The sequence below is a fragment of the Sus scrofa genome, chromosome 9, assembly GCF_000003025.6.
Source record: "Sus scrofa isolate TJ Tabasco breed Duroc chromosome 9, Sscrofa11.1, whole genome shotgun sequence".
NCBI lineage: Eukaryota > Metazoa > Chordata > Mammalia > Artiodactyla > Suidae > Sus > Sus scrofa.
In genome coordinates this window covers 4,943,585-4,968,802 of record NC_010451.4, presented here as the reverse complement: position 1 = coordinate 4,968,802, position 25,218 = coordinate 4,943,585, and the positions used below count along the sequence as shown (strand labels likewise).

Sequence of the window (25,218 nt, the reverse complement as noted above, 5' to 3'; positions counted from 1 at the left end):
ACACATAATATAATGCCAGAGGCCATGTGCTTCATATGAACCTTATGTGTTAATCAATTCACTTCAATGGAACCAAATCACAATTGGCCTTTTTTTTTTTTTTAGGGCTGCACCTGCAGCATATGGAAGTTCCCAGTCTAGGGGTCTAATCAGAGCTACAGCTGCTGGCCTAAGCCACAGCAACATGGAATCTGAGCCACATCTTCCACCTACACCACAGCTCATGGCAACGCCAAATCCTTAACCCACTGAGCAAGGCTAGGGGTCGAACCTGCAACCTCGTGGCTCCTCGTCAGGTTTGTTTCCATTGTGCCGCGATGGGAACTCCACAACTGGCATTTTTTAAGTGTTAGAATTATTTTCTGAAGTAGCTATCATCACTTATCTCCATTTTACCAATCCGAAAGCTGAAACAGACAGGTAGCATAAGTTAATGAGAATCCACACGGCTAGTAAGTGGTTTTTAGATTTACAGCTGAGCAGTACAGCTTGAGAGCCAGTTGTCTTAAATGCCACCTTCTATTACGTCTCTTAGGATCTTAGATATACAGGTGTTTTCCATCTTAACCAAAACAAGGTGAAATGAACAACAATAAAATAAATTTAGATAATCAGAAATATGAGCACACAGTTAACACTTGCTGTTTAAGGGAGAAAGTGTGACATCATTGGATAGTCAGCAGAAAGGGGTCATGTAGTCACTGACACTTGATAACCCACCTGCTCAGAAAGAAGAAATTAAAAAATTCAAGAGAAAAAGTGGCATGATTTTGCTTAAGTACAAACTGAGAGGGGTATTCTAGTTGCAGAAGAGATCCGTAAAATATGCTAATATGGCCTAATGACAAAACCATTTCAATCATGATCAGGAATAGTTTAACTCTTTATAAAGAAAATAATATAATTGTAGTATACAATCGTAATGACTCGATATACCCGTAATGACTCACACCCCCTTAATGACACTGCACAACGTGACATACAGATATGAGTCAAGAGTAGCTAGAAAGATGAAGTATAAGGAAAGGCCAAAGGAGAGTTTTCTTCCAGTTGGCAGTATGAACTGGTGGTAAATGAGACTGGAGTATACAAGGTGCACAATTGACGGGAGAGGGGCTGTTAGATCCTTTCAAGGAACAGCTGAATCAGCTCGAACCAAACTGAGGAAACAGAAAAAGGAAAAATAGTAGGACAGTTTTGGATATCATTGAGTCATTTGTGGGAATATTGTTTAGAAACTTTGAGGGAATTCCCTGTGGTCTAGTGCTTAAGGATTTCACATGGTCACTGCGGTGGCTCATGTTTGATCACCCGTCTGGGAGATTCCACTTGGGGTAAGTGCAGCCAGAAAAAAACCCCAAACAAACAGAAACAAAGAAACAAGCAAACACAACCTTTCAAAGGATTCTAGCTACGTAAAATAAAGTAAGAATACATGACACAAATAACAGGAAGGCCTCTGTTTCTTCATCTGTCTGCTCAGAAGACATTTTTGCTAGAATCATCTCAGTTTCCAGTGATTTAAAATGATTTCAATCTTGTTGACCTGGACATATAAACAGTTCCATTCATTGAGACTTACAAATGCGTAGTTTAGTTAAGGTCAGATGTAGTAAGTCAATAAACACCTCTGATAAAGCTGATAAGACTGAACAACAGAAGAGTATCTTGGAGCAAACACAGTGAGTGAGACCATGCAATTGTGATATTGCATTAGTGGACAAATATACTAAAAATAAATCATCTAAGTCAGCCCTCTTCTCAGCACATTTTCTAGGAACAAAATCTCGTCAGTAAAAATTAATATTTTTATTACAAATGGAAGATTAGGGATTCATGGTTCTGGAATTAGGGCTGCATGTCTCCCCTGCCCCTATAAGTCTTAGGAACCTGCTGCAGAGAGAGTTGGTTGTTGTAGGATTTGTGAGAAGTCAACACTTGGAGGAATCGTTTTCTGATCCTGCTGGTTCGTATGCCGTAGATCATTGGGTTCACCATGGGTGGAACGAGGACATAGATGTTAGCCACAAAGATGTGAATGTGAGGAGGCACGTGGTGCCCAAACCTGTGGGTGAGGAAGGAGAAGAAGGCTGGCGTATAGGCTACTAAGATCACACAGACATGGGATCCACACGTGCCCAAGGTCTTGAGCCGAGCAGCCTTGGACGGAAGATGGAAGACAGTGTGAAGGATGCGAACATACGAACAGAGGATTAATATGAAATCTAAACCGCCGGTAAGGAAGGCAGCAGTTAGGCTGTAGATTCTGTAGGTCCTGGTCTCTGCACAAGCCAGCCTGATCAGAGCCATAAACTCACAGTACGTGTGAGGGATGATATTCGTTCTGCAATAGGGAGGCCCCCGAAGCATGAAGGGTTGAGGACTGAAAAGCAGAGCTCCGCGGAAGACAACAGCCAGCCCCAAGGTCTTGATGACTCGGTGGCTCAGGATGACGGAGTGTCTCAGGGGATTGCAGACGGCCACGTACCTGTCCACGGCCATGGCCAGGATGAACCCCGAGGCCATGCTGCACAGTGAATGAATGAGAAACACTTGTATGAGACAGGCTTCAAAATCGATCTCCCTGTCATGGAACCAAAAAATGCTGAGGATTTTGGGCATAGTAGTAGTGGAGAGGCTCACGTCAGCCACAGAGAGCATACAGAGGAAGAAGTACATGGGCTCGTGCAGCGTAGAATCCGTTCTGACAATAAACAGAATGGAGAAGTTCCCCAGGAGAGCACTTAGGTAAACAAGGCAGAAGGGTATCGACAACCAGCCGTGGATGGCCTCCATCCCTGGGATGCCAAGGAGAAGAAAGGTCCGGGGATGGCTGTTGGTAGTGTTTAGCAAGGGCATGATGAAAGAGACTGGCTGTGCTCTGTTGCAGATGATTTCATGTTCGTTTCTCCATCATTTACTAATGGCTTTATATTGGTTTTATATATTACACGCAATAGTTATACATGATGTAAAATACTTGACAATGGCTTAAGGAAAAAAATGCATAAATAGGACTCAATCCCTAACCTTAGATATTAACGTTCTTCTTAGGGGAGAAACTCCTGCCAACCAATGATTAAATTCTGTTATGATTAATGCAGTAAAAGTTATATGCACCAGCAGTTTTGTGGCTCCAAAGGTGGGGATATTTATTCCACTTACATGAGTCAGAGGATTCATAGATAAGATGCTTAGCCTTGATTCTGAAGCATTCTGGACCTTTGAAATAGAAGGGAAAAGGAGAACATTATAACTTATATGAAGTTCACCATCAGAAGACACTAATGCTAACTCTATTACCCCAGGTTAGAATTCGTTTGCCCAGAATGATTTGTGAAAAATATTAAAATGGGCGTCACATTGTAGGATGAAGAGCACAGAAGATTCTCTCCTCAATGTGACTGTCCACTCTGCCGCATGTAATCAGCATGTTTTGAAAAGTAGTTTTGATGACACGTATTTGAGACTCTTTTTCCAATGAATGAGAACTGTAGGAGCGCAACGAAGGCTCTAATCCAGGTCCCGTTCCTCGGGCTCTGAACCGGTCTCCTGAGGCTAAGTAAAAATTAGGAGCCGTCCACGTATAAGGCAGACAAGAACTTTGAGCCAAGCAGTAATCACCTTTCAACTGGCATCTCATTCCTCCTCCAAACATTACTTCTTTTATCCATCCTTTCTATCCGACAGGTTCAGACTGCAGAGTTCTGGAGGTTGCACAGCTCAGCAACACATAAGCTAAGTCGTGCCAAGGTCACACATCCCAATATTCACTCTGAGGACTGTGTATAGACCAGAAACACAAGAGCAAAAATGGTAGCACATTACACCTGTTGAGAGGTATACATTAAAGCAAGAGAAAACAACTGCAGATACAGAAACCAGAGAGCCCAGAAAAAGAATAAGTGGAAATTCTATCACTGGTATGCCAATATGCCCAGAGAGGTGATTAAACAAAAAAGTACACTTCCATGAGGACGTACGTAAAAGATGCTCAACTTCTCGGCGTTGTGCTCCTTAACACCTGCTTCAGGTGTCAGTCAGAAAGCCAAAAAGTCAAAAGTCCTAACCCCCAGAGGATGACATGGAAGAAGCAAACATATCACTCAGTTTGGGAGTTGGCACGCACCGGGCACAGGCAGATATATCTCATTTGAAAGTGAGTAAGAGAAAAGACAAAAAAGGAAATTAAAATTATTGGGTAACAGATTTGGAAATCGGTTCAATGTATATAGTTCAGGATTTATTCTGAATAATAGCTGTACCTTAGCCAATATAATAGAAGTTTAGAAATTAGATATTAGTATTTAAAGGGTAAATGAAGCACACCCATGCTTGTGCAATTAAATGTAGTATTCAGAATGACTCTTCAATTAAAGAGCAAATCAAGTTCAAAGCAACACCCCCCTAAAACTATAAAATATGAGAACACATGCCATCTTCATGACATAATTCCAGTCCTGAAATTTGCAGGAAATTCATAGACCACATTGCTGTTATTATAGGAATGATAGGGAGAAATTTAGTAAAGAAACTTTGAAGGTGTTAAAGCAGCACCGACAGTAATCTCTGGGAAAAACAGGAAAAAGGAACTGATGAAGATAAGAAAAAACAGTGAAAGCACGTTATTTAAAAGAGGACCAAGCCTGACAAAATTCTACTAAGTTAAAAAACAAAACAAAAACAAAAACAAAAAAAAACCACTGAAGGACTAAATTAAGCAAATTTAGAAATGCAAAACAGTAAATAATATATTTACTGTGGAACTGCATCTTAGGGCCTTACATGACCCACAAAGTGGGCCCATCGTTCTTCTGCCAAAAGGATATTCTTTGGTGTGCAAATTCTGTTTCCTCTTAATCAAACCCTGGACTCACCATTTCGTAGTCTTCGCTTTCTTCTGGAGACTTAGTGACTAAGGCCTGAATTAGAAATTCTGATTTAGATTTTTCGCAGTGGACGGTGATGGAGCAAAGGGGTCAGATGGCCTGAATCCAATTTAGGACGCCCTCATTTAGTCTGTTTCCCCAGAAGCAGCATGGAGACAGTACTCTCGTGGAATTTCTTTCTTTTTGTCCCATTGCCACCACGGGAACTGACTGCTTTTTGGTAAATCACGAAACCCCTGCTTCTCAGTTCAGCAAGAATAATCTGTGTTTTTAGACTGGACAAGTGCAGGCAGCTTTCCCGAGCTTGCAGAATCAGAAAAGACAGTAAACTCACATAATCCCTCTTCTCCCAGGGGCTTCTTTCTGTAGCGCAGCCTAGAATTCTTCATCCTCAGCTCCTGGAAAGGTATCTTCAATATCCTGTCTTATTCTTGAGCCTGTCGTACGTACATACCACATGCTGATGTGTGCGCTTTGCCTTAGGGTTTGATTAAATGGGGTCCATAGGCTATTACTTTCATATCTCCTCATTTCACTGGCCTTGCCCGTCCTTAGAAAACCTCAACTGAATGGCCTCCCTTTCCTAGAGAGAAGATCAGATGGGAAGCCTATTGAATAAGCTTGTGGAGAAAAGGAAAATCCTAGAAAAGAAGGAACCGGTGATCAAGAAAGATCACTGTTGGAGTTCCCATCTTGGCTCAGCGGTTAAAGAACCTGACTAGCATCCATGAGGATGCAGGGTTCAATCCCTGGCCTCACTCAGTGGGTTCAGGATCCAGCGTTGCCGTGGCTATGGTGTAGGTCACAGACAGAGTCAGATCCCACATTGCTGTGGCTGTGGTGTAGGCTGGCAGCTGTAGCTCCAAGTCGACCCCTAGCCTGGGAACCTCCATATGAAAAAAGTGAAAAAAAAAAAAAAAGAAATATCACTGTTAATTCAGACCCTGAATTGATAGAAATAAGGAAAAAAGATATAAAAAGACTTTATCACATCTTATGAATTTGGGGACGTGGTTTCTTTATAGAAGATACTAGACATCACTCCTTATTTTCTTACCTCAGGTATCGGGGACCATTTTAATCTTCCCGTGTCATTCTGTTTTCTAATCCCTTTGAAGGCCTAGCGCCTTCGGCCCCACACCTCTGGTGACGAACGGAGATGTTGTGTAGTTGTGTTATCCTTGATCTTACCTGTGCTGTGTCACCAGAACCTCCTGGCATATCTTCAGGATAATCGGCCCTTTCATCTCACCTCGGTCACATTAATAGTTTAGAATCACAGTCTCCAGGAGTCAAGAAAGTGGCTCAGCTGTGCATAATTCCCTTTGGAGCCCAACCTGTGAGATTTCTTGAGCGGAAAATAGTAGCAAGTTTTCAGAGCCTATTCTCCCTCCATTTTTAGTCAAGACCCAAGAAGAGGGAAGAAAACGTGATTTTGTCAGTGGAATCTGTCTCACTATGAACTTCTTTTCCTTGGGACATGGTTGGTCGGAAATACTTAGTTTACACATGTCAGAGTTCTCGTCGTGGCTCAGGGGTTAACAAATCCGACAAGGAACCATGAGGTTGCAGGTTCGATCCCTGGCCTTGCTCAGTGGGTTAAGGATCTGGCGTTGCTGTGAGCTGTGGTGTAGGTCGCAGACACAGCTCGGATCCTGGGTTACTATGGCTGTGGTGTAGGCCAGCAGCTGTAGCTCCAATTAGACCCCTAGCACCCACCACAGGTGACCAGCCACACGCACCACACCACGGTGCGCCGACTACACAGCACCCCACCCCCCCACACACACGCCCCGCCCCTACTTCTCTTGCATCTAGAAAGCAGGGACCAGGAGGCACTCTGGTTCCGCAGAACAAAGGCGCCCAGGCTTTAGCCCACTTGAATTGTATTAGGGAAGGGACGTAGGTTAATGAGCAAAAGCAGGTGCAGGTGATGATAAAGCTTCTCTGTGGTTGTGCTGTTGCATGTGCACCAGATTTGTTTACTGCAGATTCAGCAGTTTGTGGTCTCCGACCCCGATGAATCACTGATGTGTCATCTTTATTCAATCAAATGAGGCTACAGTGCGCCCCCCTGATTGATCCAGTCCCCAGCTTAGACAAATATTGGTTCAGTTTATGTGGACCTGGGTGGGGAAAAAAAACCCAACAACAGCAAAAACCAAGAACTTATTTTGGGAATCTTTATCTTGTGTTTTCTCTTGCCTGCGCCTGTGTTATTGTTGCGTGTGCCCTCAGTGCGTCCAGATGCCACCAAAGAGACCACCTCCGTGCTAGGGAAACCCCTGTGTCAGCATCCTCACCCTCGGCTGTTCTTGGAATGGAAAGTCCACCCACCGTTTTCATGCCAGGAGTGAGGAAGGCCTTCGCCTGGAGAGCATGATGTATGTTTAAGACCATGTGGACAATCTGGGTTTCTGATCCACGTCCTCTGTATTCACGTCGAAGGATCTAGTGCAGAGATGCATCTCTCTCTCATACTGAACACAAAAGGACATTATGCCAACAAAGGGACTGGACACGCTCTTTCCTTGTTAGTACACATGTGGGATATTTGTAACAAACAAGAATTCTGAGACTCAGGCCGTCTTGCTGAGGGGCAGCTTCCAGAGACAATCAAGGGTTACCTGCTGCCCCCATCCCATCCCGGATTCTCTTTTTCTGAAGATGTCGCCTTTAAAGTCTTGGGACCTGAATCTTGCGCTCAGCTGTCCAATTCCCAGTGGCTTCTTTCTCTGCCACTGCAGGGGGGCCTTCCCCACCAGTGCCCATGGGAGTCTTAGCACATGAGGAAGCTTGTCTGTAACTGAGCTCGTTTGGAAAAGCTGTGAGTCATGAACGAACGGAAGGTTTCCTCAGTGAGGTGGGTGCTCCTCCTCTCCCCGGAACCCCCACTGCCTCAAGGCAGCGTGCAGTTGATCTCGTGGGGGTCATGGGTTGGGCGGACAATAGCCAGAGTGAAGGTGTCAGGGCTCCAGTTAGAAGCAGCAGTCTCTGAAACAAAGGCTCGTGTAAGGTTCCGTGAGGTATCTGAACCCACTTGGAACTGGGGCCCCTGGAAAGCCTGTCTGTGCTGCAGGCAGCAGCATCTCTGTCTGTCCTGACAGTAGCCGTCTGTAAGTGCTTCCCTGCCTAGTTCAGGACTTCAGAGGGAGACCGATCGGGTGAAAGGGATCGGACTGTAGATGTGTCGACCCTACATTTTGAGCAAACCCTAGAAATGGGTAATATTTAAGCAATGGTCCCTGCTGTTCAAAGCTGCCTTAAATGTATTAAGTCAATTTACCTTTACAAAACCCTGCAGAGGTCTTACCTCCTCATGGTTAGTATAAAGAGTCCAAACTTTGTAGTTGTACATGGTTTCAAATTCCAGTCTATGAATTCATAGTTGCGTAATTTTAGACACATGAATCCACCATTCTTAGCTTGTTTTCTCATCTGTGTCACGGTATGACTACCTAACCACAATTTCCATAAAGATTCAGTGGGATAATGCCTGCAGTATAACTTACGTGGTTTTCAACAGATGCTCAACTTTGTTTACTATAAAGAGAATGATAGAGGAAGTAGGACTTAGCCAGAAAACATTAAAAGGCCATATATTTAATTCTTTCCAATAAACAGATGTGAGCGTCTTTCTTTGCTTCCCTCATTTTCTCCATCCTGTGGTCAAATAGGGAACAAAATATTTGACAAAATTCAATTTTGTTGGAGACCGATCCCGGGGTCTGTGTGACAGAGTTAATATTAAAATCAGGAAATAGTTAATGCACAAAGTTTGGGGCTAGTGTGGGCTGGTAATAGAATTACAGTGATTCCCTGGGTGTGTTTCTATGGAAAGTACTAACCACACACAGTAACACACCTTACTTTCTGTCTTTTTTCTTTATTCATTAATTGGAACAACAAAAAATATGAAAAGACATTGTCTCTGCCAAGAAACAATGTGCTATATGATAAAGGAGAATACATGCCTAAATGTAAAACACAGTATGACGAGAGATAGACGGCAGGTGAGTGTACACACTGTAGGGTCACCGCTGTGAATGGCGGTTCAGAGGAGCTAGAAAAATCATCTCAGGGGGGCAGACATGTGAGCAGAGTCTTTGTTTTTAAGCAGAAACTGCTGAAAGTTTGATCTGTGCAGAAATACCTTGGAGGACAAAGACAAAAAGTCACCACTCTCATGAACTGGGTAGGTGACCAGTCTATGGAGAGAGGTGGGCGAATGGTTTTCAAGAGAATAGAAGAGTTTCTTAATAGTTACAGGAAAGGGAAAGTCACATCTCCTTTGCAATTTCTTGGTTTCTCTTTTTTCTGAAGATGACAGTTGAAACTCTGCATTCTTGCTTTAACTACAGGTAATGCAGATCAAGTCTGTCAGCACTATTAAAAAAATCAAACCATGGTGATACAGCTAAATTTTACTCCCTTTCCACTCCTTTTCTTCCTTCATATATTTTAGACTCCTAATTTGGATGGGTGTCCTTTCAGGTTGTTTTCTGGTTTCAGTATAAATTAAAAAAATTTTTTATGTATATGTGTAACAGTTCATATTATAGAATGTGTCATATATACATACATGTGTATAAATGAATAGAAAACAAAGCTTCATTTTAAAATTTTGGATGTCTTCTCTTGCAGTTTTTAAAGTATACTTGTTTTAATTACTACTCAATACTGCTGATATAAATATAATATATAATATAATATGTAATATAACATAAACTTGCCACAACTTTTAATTTAACTGTCACTTTACTGATGGACATTCTTTGAATGCAACGATTTTTCTTCTGTCGTTGGCAGTTTTACAATGAGAAACACCGTATATACCTCCATGTGCTTATTGAAAATTATTTCCTGGGATGGCAAGTAGTTAAAACACTCTACCAAAAATACTATTTTTAGTACAATGCTTTCTACAAAATTTCCCTCCAAAGCGGGGCCGACCCCTACCAGTCATGCAGAAGAGTTGTCCTTTAGCCCAAATGTCACTAAGGCGTGGCATCGTCACTGGTGTTCTTTGGTTAAAAATATGTGTTTTGTATTCATTGTAATTTTGAATTTCCTGATTGCCAGTGACGGCAGGATCTATTTTAAGTGATTGGATATGTACATTCACGTCACTGTTAGTTTTCCCTGCATGATCTGTCCATTCATTTTCCATCGGGAAAATGTATTTAAACGGTGCAGTGGGACAGAGCAAGTAGGAAGGCTGAGTGTGACAGTGAATGAGAAGTACGAAACCTGAATGGATCCACAATACAGATAAAAGGATACAAACATTCATTTTAGGAGAAAAAAAGGGAAGTGTGTAAAAATCGTGTAGCTCAGAGCATATGCCCATCCTCATGGTACAAGCGGGTGTGACTGGGAGAGCTTTTCTCTGATAACGACAATCTTCCCTCCGAGCTCAGAGCTCACAGCGTATATTGAGCATGAGAGTAAGTGTCTTGAGAAGGTGTCAGTTAAGAAGAGAAAAGCTTAGCCTTGGGCCAGCTCCTTCATGGAATTTCGTAAAGGAAGATTTTCCACCAGCATCCGTCATCAAATCAAGGGCGATGGTATTTCCTAATGTTCTGTGTACACACGGATTCACCCTCTCACATACATCATGTAAACAAATGATCACATCCTTGGGGAAATTTATGTGATAGTGAAGAGTGAGGTCTCTGGAATCAGTGTCTCTGGTACAAGCCAGCAGTTTAACCTCATACAAGGCATTTGAACTCTCCGGATCTTAACTGGGGTTAAAATTCATGAGTGTTTAACTTGAAATGTTCTCAGAAAAACAGCTGACTAAGCATTTAGAAATTGCAGGTTGTTGCATAACTTCCCAATAGTGTGATGTCGCTGGATTCCTTGTGTGTATCCCAATTTATATCACAATCCAGAAATGCGTATTCTCTACACGTCCCAAGCTCCTCAGTCCATTGAATCCAGCTGTTTCCTGCCCAAAAGAGAATGTCCATCCCTAGGGACCTTGAAAGCCAAACTGTCAAAGAGCAGAAACTTGAGTGTGAAACTTCAACAACAGATTGAATGGCTACAACATGGGTCATCATTGTAAATCAAGATTGCTACCCAGTGTGCTGTATATCTTCCAGTCTCTGTGACAGTGGACCCTGGTTTCATGATTATTTTTCTGACCGTAGACTCCATAATCTGCAAGTATCTATAATGTTAGGTAGAGTAAAAGGAACAGTATCAATTGTGCTTCTAAAAGAAGAAAAGGGAAAACAAACTTGTTTTAGAGTTGCAGTAGGTCTTTCAGTGTTGCTCCAGTAGTCTTAAGAAATGGAACAGGTGTAATCAGCAACCCACAGTATGGGGCAGGGGTAGGGATCAGCCCACACAGGAGAAGCTTGCAGCACAAAGGGAAGGTTATGAAGGATGCTTGGATGAAGTCGACTCTAGACTGAACTTCATCAAAAGCATGTCATGAAGTTGTTTTTTTACTAATTGGAGACATTGTTAGAAAATAGAGGAGGCTCATAACTCAGGTTACAATCATGCTGTAATTACTGCCTGTGATGGTTAAAGCAAACACAAATTCTGGGGCCAGCGGAGAGTCGTGGGCAAGGCAGAGAGCTCTTCATTCTTGACACAGTGTCATCAGGCCCACTCTGATCATCCTGAATGAGTTCCACGGTGGGTGGGGTGAAAGAACCCCCTTCTGTTCATTGCGCAGCCATCAGCATATCCTCCAGATTTTGGCATTTTGATCGCCAAGCTATATCCTGTAGCTTGGAATGTCCAAAAGTTATTATAACTAAAATCTAACTTAAAAAAAGTATTTTCAGTTAAAACTTCCCACACTCTCCTTGCCTCACTCTCATTTGTGTCTTACAACCACACTTTTCTCAAGTCATCCAAACCTATGACTCTTACACCTCAGCTTTCAGTTGTGTCAGTTTCATTGCAAAGAATAGAAGCTCTTGGATTTTCATACATTGACTTCTGACTTTTGATTCTATTTTTGATGGAGCATTAGGGATCAGCTACACTGTAAATTACAACTCTGAAATATGTGACAATCATATGATGAAATCCTTTCTAAGGATATAAACAGATGTTTTAATTACTACATGACGTACATTTTCTTGCATTTTGGCTGACTTAGAGTTTTGACCTTTTTAAGTTTTTATTTATTTGCTTAGAAGAAAATCACGAAGAGAAAGCTAAGCACCTGATGCTGGGTATGTCAGCATACAATAAGACGGATGTCCATCCGTCCACCTTCATTCTCATCGGCATTCCTGGATTGGAGGCTGCTCACATCTGGATCTCCATCCCCTTTTGTGTGGGCTACCTTTTGGCCCTCCTGGGAAACTGCTCTCTTCTCTTTATCATCAAGACAGACTCCAGCCTCCACGAGCCAATGTACCTCTTCCTCTGCATGCTGGCTGTGGCTGACCTTACTGTGTGCACCACCGCCGTGCCCAAACTTCTCAGTATCTTCTGGTTCCATGACAGAGAGATTCACTTTGAAGCCTGCCTCACCCAAGTGTTCTAATTCACTCCTGCTCCACCATGGAGTCTGGCTTCTTCCTGGCCCTAGCTTTTGACCGCTATGTAGCCATTTGTAATCCGCTAAGACACTCCGCTATTCTGACCCACGCTGTGACTTGGGGGATGGGTCTAGCTGTTGTGCTCCGGGGCACAGCCCTCCTTAGTCCTCACCCCTTCCTGCTTCGGTGGCTGCCCTACTGCAGAACCAATGTCCTTTCCCACACCTACTGTGAGTTTATGGCCCTCATCAAGATCGCCTGTGCGGAGACGAGAGTCCTCAGAGCCTACAGCCTCGCTGTTGCCTTCCTTACAGGAGGAGTGGACTTCCTACTGATCATCTGTTCCTATGTCCTCGTCCTCCACACTGTCTTCCACCTCCCGTCCAAGGATGCCCGCCTCAAGACCTTGGGCACCTGTGGCTCCCATGTGTGTGTGATCCTGGTGTCCTATACCCCAGCCTTCTTCTCTTTTCTCACCCACAGGTTTGGGCACCACGTGGCAGCCCATGTCCACATATTTGTGGCCAACATCTACCTTCTGGTCCCACCCATGGTGAACCCTGTCATCTATGGGGTGAGAACCAAGAAGATCCGGGACAGGTTCCTTAAATTTTTCAGTGCTTCAAAACCTCTGAACTAAATCTGCTTAGTTGCTGAGTCAGAGATGAACAAATTATATAGTTTCTGCCTTGGAATTTGTGGTTTCTTCATTCAGTTCCTTTTGTTGTCCCGAGGGATTATGTATTTCTGTGGGAAGTAACTCATTCAAAGATAGGTTCTGTGTTATAAGAAACACTACATTGAGGCAGATATATTACCAAGGAGGACTCTTTATCAAAATATTAAAATATTCCCTTAAAGAAAAAAAACTAACAAATCTACAGAGAATTATCTGAGGCTAAAAATAAGAGATATTTCAAAACAATAGGATGTGTATAATCACACATCTGTGGTTTGCTTTTTTTGTGTCTTTTTAGGGCTGCCCCTGTGTTATACAGAGGTTCCCAGGCTAGGGGTCCAATCAGAGCTACAGCTGCTGGCCTGCACCACAGCTCACAGCAACACCGTATCCTTAACCCACTGAGTGAGGCCAGGAATTGAGCCCGCATCCTCATGGATAGTAGTCGGGTTCGTTTCCACTGAGCCACAGCAGGAACTCTGGTTTATCACTTTAGACATTATCAGATTTAGAAATTTTTCCATTTTACTCCGGTCCTTTCTTCTTGACTCAAGTACCTTCTTTCAATACCTTCTCAGTGAGAGTCTTTTGACGCCAGCTTTTCTGTTATCCAGTCTAAAGATTTATTTCACACTCACTCTTGAAGGATGCTTTTTGTTAGCTGCACCATCGCATTATCCAGCTATTACATTTTCTTAGCTCTTTAAAGTCATGACCCTACTGTGCTCTGGAATCTAATATTGCTTTGAAGAAATGTGTTGTTGATGAAGTCGTCATTAACTTGTAACCTTTTCTCTATGTCATTGAATCCTACTGCTTTCTTTTGTGTTGTAGTTTTACATGGACAAAGCTCATAGGTTTCATGCTAACTGATAAAAGCCACACATGAAAGACTACACCCTGTGTCACTGTGTTTCAATGCAATTCTGCCGAAGGCAGAACTGCCATGAGGGTGGTGTTCAGGCATCCACGGTTCAGAGTGCCCTAAGTGATTCATAAATACAGCTAAACTTGAGCTGTAGCTGTGCCAGGTAAGGGGCAGAGAAATTGGCTGCCTAATGGAAAAATATTTTAGTCAAGTAGTTCACCCCTCAAGCTAAGACTATAAAGAAATCAATATTTATTAAACATTTGCTGGGCCCCTTAGCTCTTCATCGTGTGTTTTGTGTACATAATTGCTCAACTCTCACAGTATTTTCATGGTTAATCATCCTAAATACCCATGTTAAATAGCTCAACAAACTCATGTTCTTTACGTTAGTAGGTAGAGGAGCTAGGATTTGAAGTCTGTCTAGCTCTATAATGTTCCCGTAATCTCACCAGGATTGCATCCGTAGCCAAATTTCCCTGACGAGGGGTCTCACGACCACAGCGTCTGGCAGGCTGAGGTGTCAGGCTTGCTGCACGTTCCATCTCCCATCGCCACCTTCAGATTAGATCCATTTGCCAATATTAACTATCGACCAGAATCCGTTAAGGATACAGAGACACATAGGCAAGTTTTATAATCAGTTTCAGGGTCTCAGACGTGCACAGAATAAATGCATCCTTTCTTTCCCAGGTGATTCCAGAAAAGATTGAGATTTTTTAAAAAGGTGTGGCGGATGCAAGTTCGAAATATCATCTTTCTTAGTGATAAAGACATTTGGGAGGACTCAGTTCGGTTCCAGAGTCAGGGATCCTCTGACTCTATGCCCCAGAGGTAGGCGTATATTCCGGATTAGAACAGCTGGGCTTACTCATGAAGGAGCATCAAAAACACATGCCGTCATTAGAAAGCCTGACTTCCAGGACGTGTGTGTGTGTGTCAAGGGATAGGTGTGTCTTAAATAAACTTACTTCATTTATTTTTACCAAATTTTCCAGTCTACGTTTTCTTTCTCCCTCGCACATATCGGATAAGGGTGCGGAGGAAGCATAGGCTTTACAGTAGATGAACATCAAGAGTAGGGTAGAAATGGAGTTCCCGTCATGGCTCGGTGATTAATGATTCCGACTAGGAACCATGAGGTTGCGGGTTGAATCGCTGGCTTTACTCAGTGGGTTAAGGATCCAGCCTTGCTGTGAGCTGTGGTGTAGTTCGCAGATGTGGCTCGGTGTAGGCCGGTGGCTACAGTTTCAATTTGACCCCTAGCCTGGGAACCTCCATATGCCACAGGAGCAGCCCTAGAAAAAAAGGCAAAAAGACAAAAAAAGCGTAGGGTAGAGACATTGGGCTCTAGGAGTTTGATAAGGCGGATTCTGACATAGGAAGATTCCACTTCCGTGTAATAACATTTACTTCATACGGTGGTTCTACTCTCATTGTCCCTCCCGAGTTGCTCACATACATGAACCCATTAAATCTCCTGCACTCTTGATGTGATCTGTTTCGTCTTCCTCGTTGTACAAATAAGGAAACTGAGGCATAGAGCAGTTAGATCACTTCCCCAAGGTCACAGAGACGGTGAAAGCTGGAGCCAGGGTTTGAACCTGGGACGTCTGGCCCCACGTTTCCCTTCTTAACCACTGTACTCCATGTAGTTACGGACACTCTGACATAGTGATGGGGTAAGTGCTATGGTAGGAGGAGAAAAGAGTGAATAAGCTGAGACGATGGCATTTACAAAGTCGGAAAACATTGTGTCGGGAATATCAGGTAGGGAGTTAAACACAGTTCACGCTGGATTAAATCAAGCCGTGTGTGTGTGTGTGTGTGTGTGTGGTATGTTTGGAGGTGGTGTCCAGTTTTTTGAGGTAACCAATTCTACCTGCAACCATCGCACACCTAAAGATTACCCCATTTTCTGGCAATGAACCAGTTTGATTAATATCAAGCTTCATCTTTCCAGTATGATAGTTCTCAACATTTAAAAGGCTTGAAGCCTCTTGAACATACAGATTGCTCAGAGCCACTCTAACCATTAGATTCGAAACTTCTGTGGTGTATCCCCGAAATAAAAACCCGTTTTATTTTCCTAAATCATGCTGATTATTCATGACTCAGTGGCTCACAGTCCATGCTTGGGAAATATAGCTGTAGGGAGAGTGGACACATCAGTGTCTTTCCAGTCGGAGGCTACCGCATGGTTTAACATTCCTACCAGGGAGAGTTCCTGCTGTGGCTCAGTAGGCTGAGAACATGACATAGTGTCCACGGGAATGTGGGTTCAATCCATAGCCCTGCTCAGTGAATACTTAACATGTGTGGTATAAGTTGCAGATGTGGCTTGGATCCAGCGTTGCTGTGGCTGTGGTGTAGGCCTGTAGCTGCAGCTCCGATTCAACCCCTAGACTGGGAACTTCCATATGCTGCAGATGTGGCAAAAAAACAAAAACAAAAAAACCTTGCCAGGACTTATATTTTTTACTTAGACACTCTTTCCAAAAAGTTGGAAAGAGTGTCACTGAAAACCTAATGATAAACAAAAAATGCTGGATAATTTTAAAACTCACAATTTTTGTGAATTTGTCAGATAGTTAAAATCAGAGAGCAACTAATTCACCCAAAACCTAAGGAAAGACAGGCACCTCCAAGGAGAGATGGAGCAGAATACCTTGGGGATAGATGTTCAGATGCTATGCAAGCCTATATAAAATAAGGTGGTAAAACACATATAAATTAATGTGTTAAAAATTTAGTCAATTCCTCACCTTTGAGTATGGAGCTATGTGAGAATTTATATTTCTGGCAGATGGCCTTTAGGCATTGATAATCGCATATCTCTTTAAGAAAATCAGAATTTGAGATTATTTGAACCTATGTCCGTCCCTTACACTTCTATTTCTGGTTCGCCCTTAGATCTTGAGAAGATCCCTGTGGGGTCCCATCCCACCCATTGTCTGGGCAGTTTCTAGGGCCGGCCCAGTTCTGGTGTCTATTTTATTTATGGACCTCTTTAATTTTATTATACATCTTAGTATTCATAGTTTGTTATCGAGCTCAGGCTTTGTTCAGTTGGAATCCTCCCTCTCCCACTGTGTGTATCCACCCAGCCAGCCGTCAGAGGTGCAGTCAGGGTTCCTTTGCATTTGTCCACTTGCATATCCCTTAGGCTTTCTCTGTTCCCGTAGGAATTCCTGCTCTCTCATTCTGAGCAACCTACATCCCTCAGGTCCACAGGTCCTTACTCCTTATGTGGCATTAGTGGCTATGGGTCCCTCAGGCTTCCAGGGACCCTATATAACCAGGAAAAGTGAAGAGCTTCTTTGGCCACAGATGGATAAACTGATACCCTTCTATTCTGTTTAGAAAATACTATCTCCAGTTTGCATACTTAACTATGAGCAAGAAAGCACAGCCGTGAAAGTTAACCAAGTGGTGGAGAAATAGAAGGGTCCTACGGACAGAAGTGAGTCTGTTACGGGGAGCAGATCAAGGCTGGGAGGGACAGTGGCTGTCCATCTGTTAATGGAAAGAGGGGAAGAAACCCTGGGTGCGGGGAAGGAGGTTGGCTTTAGGTAGTTGGAGATCAGGAGTTGGAGGGAAGCGAAACATAGTGACTGCTGCAGGAAGAATGTGTCAGGTGATGCAGTCACGTGAGGTGATGTGTGTTTGGGGATTCTGCATAAGGGGAAGGGGTGCTTGAACAGAGGGGTGAGAAAGAAACCTGGATTATTGTGCAACCGGAAAGAAGCACCGGACGTCTGCTGTTTGGTGAATGCGGATGGCAGTGAGGTCAGAACTGGCACAACGGTGTAAGAGCCCTCAGGGGAGGAAGAGCAAGGCGGAAATCTCACGCACAAACCCACCTGCCTTCCGTCCTCAGGGAAGAAGACAGTGGCTTTCTTTTCACTCAGAGACGAGTAGCAGCCACATTCTCAACGCGGGAGGGACTGGCCTCGCCTCTGTCTTTAAGAATCCACTGCTCTACGGAAAAGTGCTTGTGGAGCATGACACAGAGTGGCGCGAATTAGACGAGTGAAGTGGCTCATAAGTTAGTTTCGAAGAGAAACCATGACAGCGATAAAGAGCAAGAGTGAGTGAGTTAAATTACTCTGGAAGGAGAAGCGAGAGGACGTGTTAGTGGGTTTGATACCAGAGGGCGATGCCTCGTCTTGACATCTGATCACCATGTCACATGAGTTGCATTTACTAAGATGGATACAGTAAGGGAATGCCCAAGCGTTCTTTCTTGGCCGTGTGATCTTTCCTGCGCTTTTTAGACCTGGAAACGGAGACTTCCCGTAGACCCTTTGGGACACGCCTCGGGAGAACACCAGAGGTTAGGGATGAAGATTTATAGTGGAGTTACCAGTGCATAGACTGTCTGGAAGGCAATTACTGAATAGAATACCTTGTGAGAAAGCGTAGTTATAGCATAGGAATAAAAGCAAAAGGAAGACTGGAGTACTTATTCTTACATTCTGGCTGTGGAATAGGATCCAGTGAAAATTAAAAAAAAAAAAAAATAGACCAACTGGTGAGGTGGGAGAAAACAAAAGCAAGCATGTTTTCCAAAAGTACTGTATTTATGGAGAAAAGCGTTTTCAAATGCGAAAGTGGTCAGCCGCTTCACACGCTCCTGAGGGTTAATTATGATGAGGGCATGAGCATTTTTTGGATTTAGTGACTAGGGCTTACTGAAGGATTGATGAGAGCAATTCAGCCTTGCAAGGATGCTTCGATTAAGGAGAGATGAAGGGAGCTGACAACAGACCGGTTATGTACCTTACTGTGTTCTTTCAGTCCTTTTCCCCACGCTTTTTAAGTCGTTCCAACTGATCCAGATCCTTAAAGGATGATATTGTTCGTTCGCTTGGTTTTAAGCTTTGTCTCCAGAACTGTGTACACATATCTATTTCCAGATTCTGACCTCCCTGCTCTCACCAGAGGAAGCTTCACTTGTGTTTCACGGTGTCCTGAGGTCCCAGGCTGAATGTCCAGCTTGGAAGTGTGCTGGCTCCCCGTTTCCCCTTCCTATGCGGGGCTTCCTCTTGGCAGGAAGGCCTCCTTCGGCCACTGTAACTGAATTGTCACCGTAACGTTAGAGCCCTCTTCCTGTGAGTTAGATCAAGTAACAAAATGCAGCTGATTATCTCCCCCCCACCCCCACCCTAATATTTGGTGGCCTATAACAACTTCCTAAGGCAGCATTCTTTTCTTTTTTCTTTTCTTTTTTTTGTCTTTTGTCTTTTTTTAGGGCCACACCCACAGCATATGGAGGTTCCCAGCCTAGAGGTCTCATCAGAGCTACAGCTGCAGGCCCACACCGCAGTCACAGCAACACCGGATCCTTAACCCACTGAGCAGGGATCAAACCTGCAGCCTCGTGGTTCCTAGTTGGAGTCATTTCCGCCTAAGGCAGCATTCTCGTTGCCGAGAGTCTCGCAACTCTCCTCCCTTTCCTGGCCAGCATAAGCTTTTCCTTTCAGGGCCTGCCTCCCTCAGGTTTCTTCTTGGCTGTGTTTATGGCAAAACACTAAAGAAATGTAAGAAGACTGGTGCCGGTTCAGGTAAAACTTGGAGGCGTTTGCTGGCGAGGACAAGGGTATTATTAATCAGGGCAGCCGAGTAAGAATATCGTGAGTCTGAGCAGGAAGGGCCGTTTATGGTTTTTATCTTTCACTCTAGTAATTCCTAGTGTGTGATGGGAGGTCTTTACAAAACACAACTGGGGCTGATTTCTGAACATAGAGTTAAAATGTTTAGTGGAAGCCGTAGAAGCAAGGCTTGGATTCTAATGACAACTGTTCTTAGTCTGCTCGGTGGCATTTCTGAATCTCAGGCCACTCGTAGAGGACATGTGTTGTGTGGAGCTCATGTAGACAGTCCCTGGTTCAAATATGATAATAAGCCTATAAGTAATTTTTAAGAGTGTATGAGTATGCTTAGATAGGAGGTGGTTATGGCTCATGGATAAACTTAAGGAATTGGGCCACAGTGTCTGTTTTTCTTTCACCATGAAGACTCTTCATTAATAACCAAATGAATACTATGAAAGAATCATTGAGTCTTGAAGGACCAGGCACAGGTGGTTAAAGGGCATGGGATTTAGTTCACAGAGCTAAGATGCTGTATGGCTATGAGACAGGAAGTAAAAGTTAAATACCAGTGCAGTTGAGTGTCTGAAGGAACTGATTTTTGTTTGTTTTAATAATATCGTGGCATCAAGGATTGCCCAGGATGGTAGGCAAAATCCAGAAGCTTCACACATGGGCCAAGCTAGGCACACGGCTGCAGCAGCCACATAAATGAGGGAACCACTGTGTTGGAAAATCCCCATCCGCAGGAGCAGAACCCTGAAGCTGACGTCTGTTAAATCTGTCATTGCACTTAGGTGACATGGTCAAACCGTTTAATTTTCTAAGCCTCCATTTATTTACCGATAACGTATTTTTCTATTGACATCATTGATACTTTATGGTAAAAATATGATGATTGAAATGTAAACATTGAAATTGAAAGAGGATCGTGGTCAGCATTTTCATATGTAATTTGATTTAATTATCTGTCTAATATGGTGAGACAAGGCCTGTTATCTTTATCATTGAAATACAGTAAAACAATGAGCAAAAGAACAAAAACAAGAGAATGGCAGCAGATTTCTGCAGTTACAATAAGCCACTGGATCACAGTCTTGGGTGGGTTAACTTCACTCTGAGGTTAATAATGAGGCTGTGATGGCTGGATTTTTTGTTGTTGTTGTTTTGTTTTGTTTTGTTTTTTTGGCATCTGTCAGATGGCCCAAGGCCACGTCCACAGATGACAATATCAGAAAACTGGTTGTGAGTTCCAGAGATGGTAAAAGGGAGGCTCCAAGTTCAACAAAGCTGATAGAGCTCTCAAATCACTTCTACCCAGGGAGCCGATGATAGAAATTCACTTAAATAAAACTCTTGTCTCACTGCAGGATAGGTACACGTAAATAAACCTTGGTGGAGAATGTGAAAGAGAAACCAAATCCGATTACCCTAGACTGCCTAAATAGGGTAAACATTATTTACCCTCAGATGCTTGCGGACTTCTGATTCCCATTTAAACCAGGGTGAGGGCTGATTCTTGTGCCTTTCTAAATGCCAACCACACTTGCCTCATATACAGTGTTTCTGAAATAACAGTTTCATATCTTATAATGTGACTTGATTAGTCTTGCGATTTTTTTTTTTTTTAATGTTGCATAAAACTAAGTCTATGCATTGATGGCCTGAGTTTTTTCTGATATTCATTCTGAAGATGTTTCCACCAAGGAATGCTTAACACGGAGCGGTCAGGGTCTGGGGAAATTTTCTTACATCACACACAAAAATAAATGGCAAGTAAATGACACATCTAAAAGTACATAAAACCCAGCCATCCTATCAAAATATTGTTAGAGAACAGAGGAGACTACGTCATAAACTTAGGGGAGGAAAGTATATTTTATGAATCACTCCAAAATCTAGAATTAATAGGGTAAAAGATGGGCAGATGACGATGCAATGACCTCAGACCCTTTTAAGGATTAAATAGTAGTCATTAAAAGAGGATGGCGACATTAGCTGATTTTTCAAAATCATTTTCCAGCCTGTATGCATGATGTCCCTGCTAAGCAAGAATTGAAAATTAGGAAAAAGAACAAACAGAGAAGCATGACTTGGTATCCTCTCCTTTTAGGCGTCCACATGTTAAGGGCAGCAGAATGGCTCCGTGGGCCAGCCTCGTGACTGCCCCAGGCTCTAATGCCAGTAGTGGACCGCCGGCTTCCTTCTACCTCACTGGGATTCCCGGCTCTGAGAATGTGCAGCCCTTCCTCTCCCTCCCCTTTTGTGTGCTCTACCTGACGGGCACCGTGGGCAACTGCACAATCCTTCACATCATCCACACTGACCAGCGTCTGCACGAACCCATGTACTACTTCCTGGCCATGCTCGCCCTCACCGACCTGGGCATGTCCATCTCCACTCTGCCAACAGTGCTGAAAACCTTCTGGTTCGATGCGAAGGAGATCGAGATAAACGCGTGTGTGGCCCAGATGTATTTCATCCACACCTTTTCTCTGATGGAATCAGCCGTGCTCCTGGCCATGGCCCTTGACCGCTACGTTGCCATTTGCGATCCTTTGAGGTATTGCAGCAAGCTCACCCCCCGACGCATTGTCTACATAGGGGGCTTCATTGTCATCAGATGCTCTCCTGTCCTCCCTGTTATTCTTGTTCGCATTCCCAGACTTTCCTTCTGTCACTCCCACGTCCTCTCCCACTCTTTCTGCTTACATCAAGATATCATCCGTTTGGCCTGTGCTGACATCTCGTTCAACGTTCTGTTTGGCTTGTTTGTCGTGGTGTTTTATTGGGGTGTAGACGCTCTAGGAATTTTTTTATCATATGCTTTCATCTTCCGCTCTGTGCTACGCATCGCATCCAAGAGGGGGAAGCTCAAAGCCCTCAACACATGTGCCTCTCATATTTGTGCTGTGCTTATTCTCTACGTGCCAATGATAGGGTTATCCCTGGTGCATCGCTTTGCAAAACACTCTTCTCCCGTGATTCACGTCACCATGGCCAATGTTTACCTGTTAGTTCCACCTGTGCTCAACCCAATTATTTACAGCATCAAGACAAAGCAGATTCGCCAGGGTTTCCTAAGGATACTATTCTCCAAAAGGGTTGGGCTTGCTCCCACTTAGAAGGCACGAGATTCCCTGATATCTGGACCTTTGAATTCATGTTCTTCATTCTGAAGATAATCAGGTTAGGAATTCTTGCTCACATTTGGTACATAATAATTCCATGATAGTTGATACATTCTACATGTCCCTCCAAAAAAAAATTGCATCTGTTTCTATCATTATTTCCTAGCTTTAAAGCATCTCAAATTCCTTGTGTCAGAAGGTTTAGTAAGAGGGAATTTCTTTCATTCAAATATTTTATGGCGATATTTTCACCTTCAGGTTTGAAGAGACGTCTGATTGTCCATGTTAAAACACAAGTTAACTATTCAAAGTTTAAAAAAAATAATGTTTGGTAGAGTTGGTGTTGATAATTAGGTATATTTTGTTATTTTCTTTCCATTAAGACAAAGTGGACTTCATTGTTATTCTTCTTTTTTTTTTTTTTTGCATTTTAGGGCTGCACCTGCAGCATATGGAAGTTCCCATGCTAGGGGTTGAATCAGAGCTGCAGCTACCAGCCACAGCAAGACCAGATCTGAGCCACGTCTGTGACCTACACCACAGCTCATGGCAATGCTGGATCCTTACCCCACGGATCGAGGCCAGGGATCCAACCCACATTCTCATGGATACTAGTTGGGTTCGTTTCCACTGAGCCACAACAGGAACTCCCAACTCTTCATATTTTGCCTCAAACCATAATTAGATGGATGTTTGAATTTAGAGATGGAATAAATAAAACTATCACATTTCCTTGTTTCCTCTGCTTCTTTTGATATGGTTGTCAGAAAACGCTGGGCAATAACTGCCTAGAGTTCGTTTTCTTCCGTGGGGAAAACTCAAGACAAATCCAGACCTCACACCAAAGGAGCTCTGTATACTCATGAAATGGGGTTAAAAAATCAGCATCACTTTATTAGTGTACACGCCTATTAGGCAAACCTTCTTAGGAGTAGAACTTTAAACAAATTAGAACAATAGAACTGTAAGCACCTAAGATCCTACTGCCTCACACAATTCCCTAGGAAATAAGAGGAAACACATTTTCAGCATTCAAGGTTAAAGTTCACATTTTAATGGAAAATAGAAATGGATCTAAGGCGATTAGAAAGAGAGTTCGCAGAGAACTCAAACTACTTATTTTTGTACAAATACTATATTAAATCACTCCCCTAACACCCCCCCCATTGGTTAAATAGTGGGGAGCTGAAAAAGGTAAGCAGACACTTTTTATGTAATATTATGTCTGGACAATTCGAAAAGAAGGAAGAATACAGCATATAAGTTAAAAAATTTAAACTATACAGAATCACGTTTTAAAAAACTCATTTAGGAAGTAAACATCTCAAGGAACACAACAAAAATAGACACCAAATTCTTCACTTCCAAATGAATTTAAAACAAAACAGTCTGTGAAAATATAAAGATGGAATCAGATAGAAGGCAGATTTTATAGCAGCTGGGGCCACTGAATGCTGGAGAATATTTAAAGGAATAAATAAATACTGGCAGTAAGGCTTATCCATGGCAAAAGCATTAATGTATTGTGGATATGTGGAGTCTGAGCTCCAGGGTAAATCACAGGCGACCCCATCACTCTGCTCTGTGTGCATCACCTCTTCAGGAATTTATTCAGCTTCCCTTCATAAGAGAGTCCTCTCTTCTCATCTTTGTTTGGGCAGACTTGCTCTGTCTTCTCCTGACCCTTCCTCAGTCTCAGCTTCTTCTCACTGTTCTATGCGGAAAACTAAATATGCGAAGACTTACTTGAAATGGCATCTTCTACACTTGGGCAAGTCTCTCTTTGAGATGAACCCCCTCCCCATTTGGGGGGAAAAGACAATTCATTTAAAAACTGAACATCATACTTCTAGTCATGTTTTAAACTACACGTATTAAAACTTTACCATATAATAAACTCGTGGATAGTGTTCGTGATGCTGATAGACAGTGATAGACAGTGACGGAGAGATGTACATATGTAAATGAGGTGGACAGTTCTCTTTTTTTTTTTTTTTTTTTGTCTTTTGTTTTTTTTTTTTTTTTTTTTTTTTTGTTGTTGTTGTTGCTATTTCTTGGGCCGCTCCCGCGGCATATGGAGGTTCCCAGGCTAGGGGTTGAATCGGAGCTGTAGCCACCGGCCTAAGCCAGAGCCACAGCAACTCGGGATCTGAACCACGTCTGCAACCTACACCACAGCTCACGGCAACGCCGGATCGTTAACCCACTGAGCAAGGCCAGGGATTGAACCCGCAACCTTATGGTTCCTAGTCGGATTCGTTAACCACTGCGCCACGACGGGAACTCCTCTTTTCTTTTGCTTAACTTGCTGTCAGGAAAAATACGCCTTGCTCAAACTGGATTATTGATTGATTTTTTAAAAATTTTTTTGGGGGGTGTTTTTTTGAAATCCTTATAATTTAAAGAATTTATAAGTGGGTCAGAGGTCATTGAACATATGTGGGCAAGATTCAGGAAAATCAAATCCAAAATCCAAGAAGATATATGGGTATATAAATATGTACCATATTAATATAATAGTACATAGCATATTACTATAGTAT

General features: G+C 42.9%; 3 protein-coding genes across 3 annotated transcripts; 2 read left to right on the top strand and 1 right to left on the bottom strand.

Annotated features, from left to right (window-relative positions):
• Positions 1,849-7,661, bottom strand: LOC110255341 (olfactory receptor 52D1-like). The gene is made up of 4 exons (XM_021062235.1): positions 7,581-7,661; positions 7,193-7,340; positions 4,878-4,907; positions 1,849-2,870 (listed from the first exon to the last, which is right to left on the bottom strand). Exons 1-4 carry the CDS (start codon positions 7,659-7,661, stop codon positions 1,849-1,851), a joined length of 1,281 nt encoding a protein of 426 aa, XP_020917894.1.
• LOC100624993 (olfactory receptor 52D1-like) lies at positions 12,082-13,043 on the top strand. Its single transcript, XM_005656614.2, is given in 2 exon segments — positions 12,082-12,403; positions 12,406-13,043. Coding segments are annotated over 2 exon segments (957 nt in total). The 5' UTR covers positions 12,082-12,084.
• Positions 21,683-22,958, top strand: LOC110255340 (olfactory receptor 51G1-like). The gene has a single exon (XM_021062233.1). It carries the CDS (start codon positions 21,683-21,685, stop codon positions 22,667-22,669), a length of 987 nt encoding a protein of 328 aa, XP_020917892.1. The 3' UTR covers positions 22,670-22,958.

Excerpts from the sequence above, each read along its gene's own strand:
- LOC110255341 (XM_021062235.1), bottom strand. The coding sequence starts at position 7,661 with ATGGGCACTGGTGGGGAAGGCCCCCCTGCAGTGGCAGAGAAAGAAGCC. Across the intron at positions 7,341-7,580 it reads CAGCTGAGCGCAAGATTCAG|ATCCTTCGACGTGAATACAG; the intron begins GTCCCAAGACTT and ends TCTCTGCACTAG. Across the intron at positions 4,908-7,192 it reads CATTCCAAGAACAGCCGAGG|TCTCCAGAAGAAAGCGAAGA; the intron begins GTGAGGATGCTG and ends TTAGTCACTAAG.
- LOC110255340 (XM_021062233.1), top strand. The coding sequence starts at position 21,683 with ATGGCTCCGTGGGCCAGCCTCGTGACTGCCCCAGGCTCTAATGCCAGT.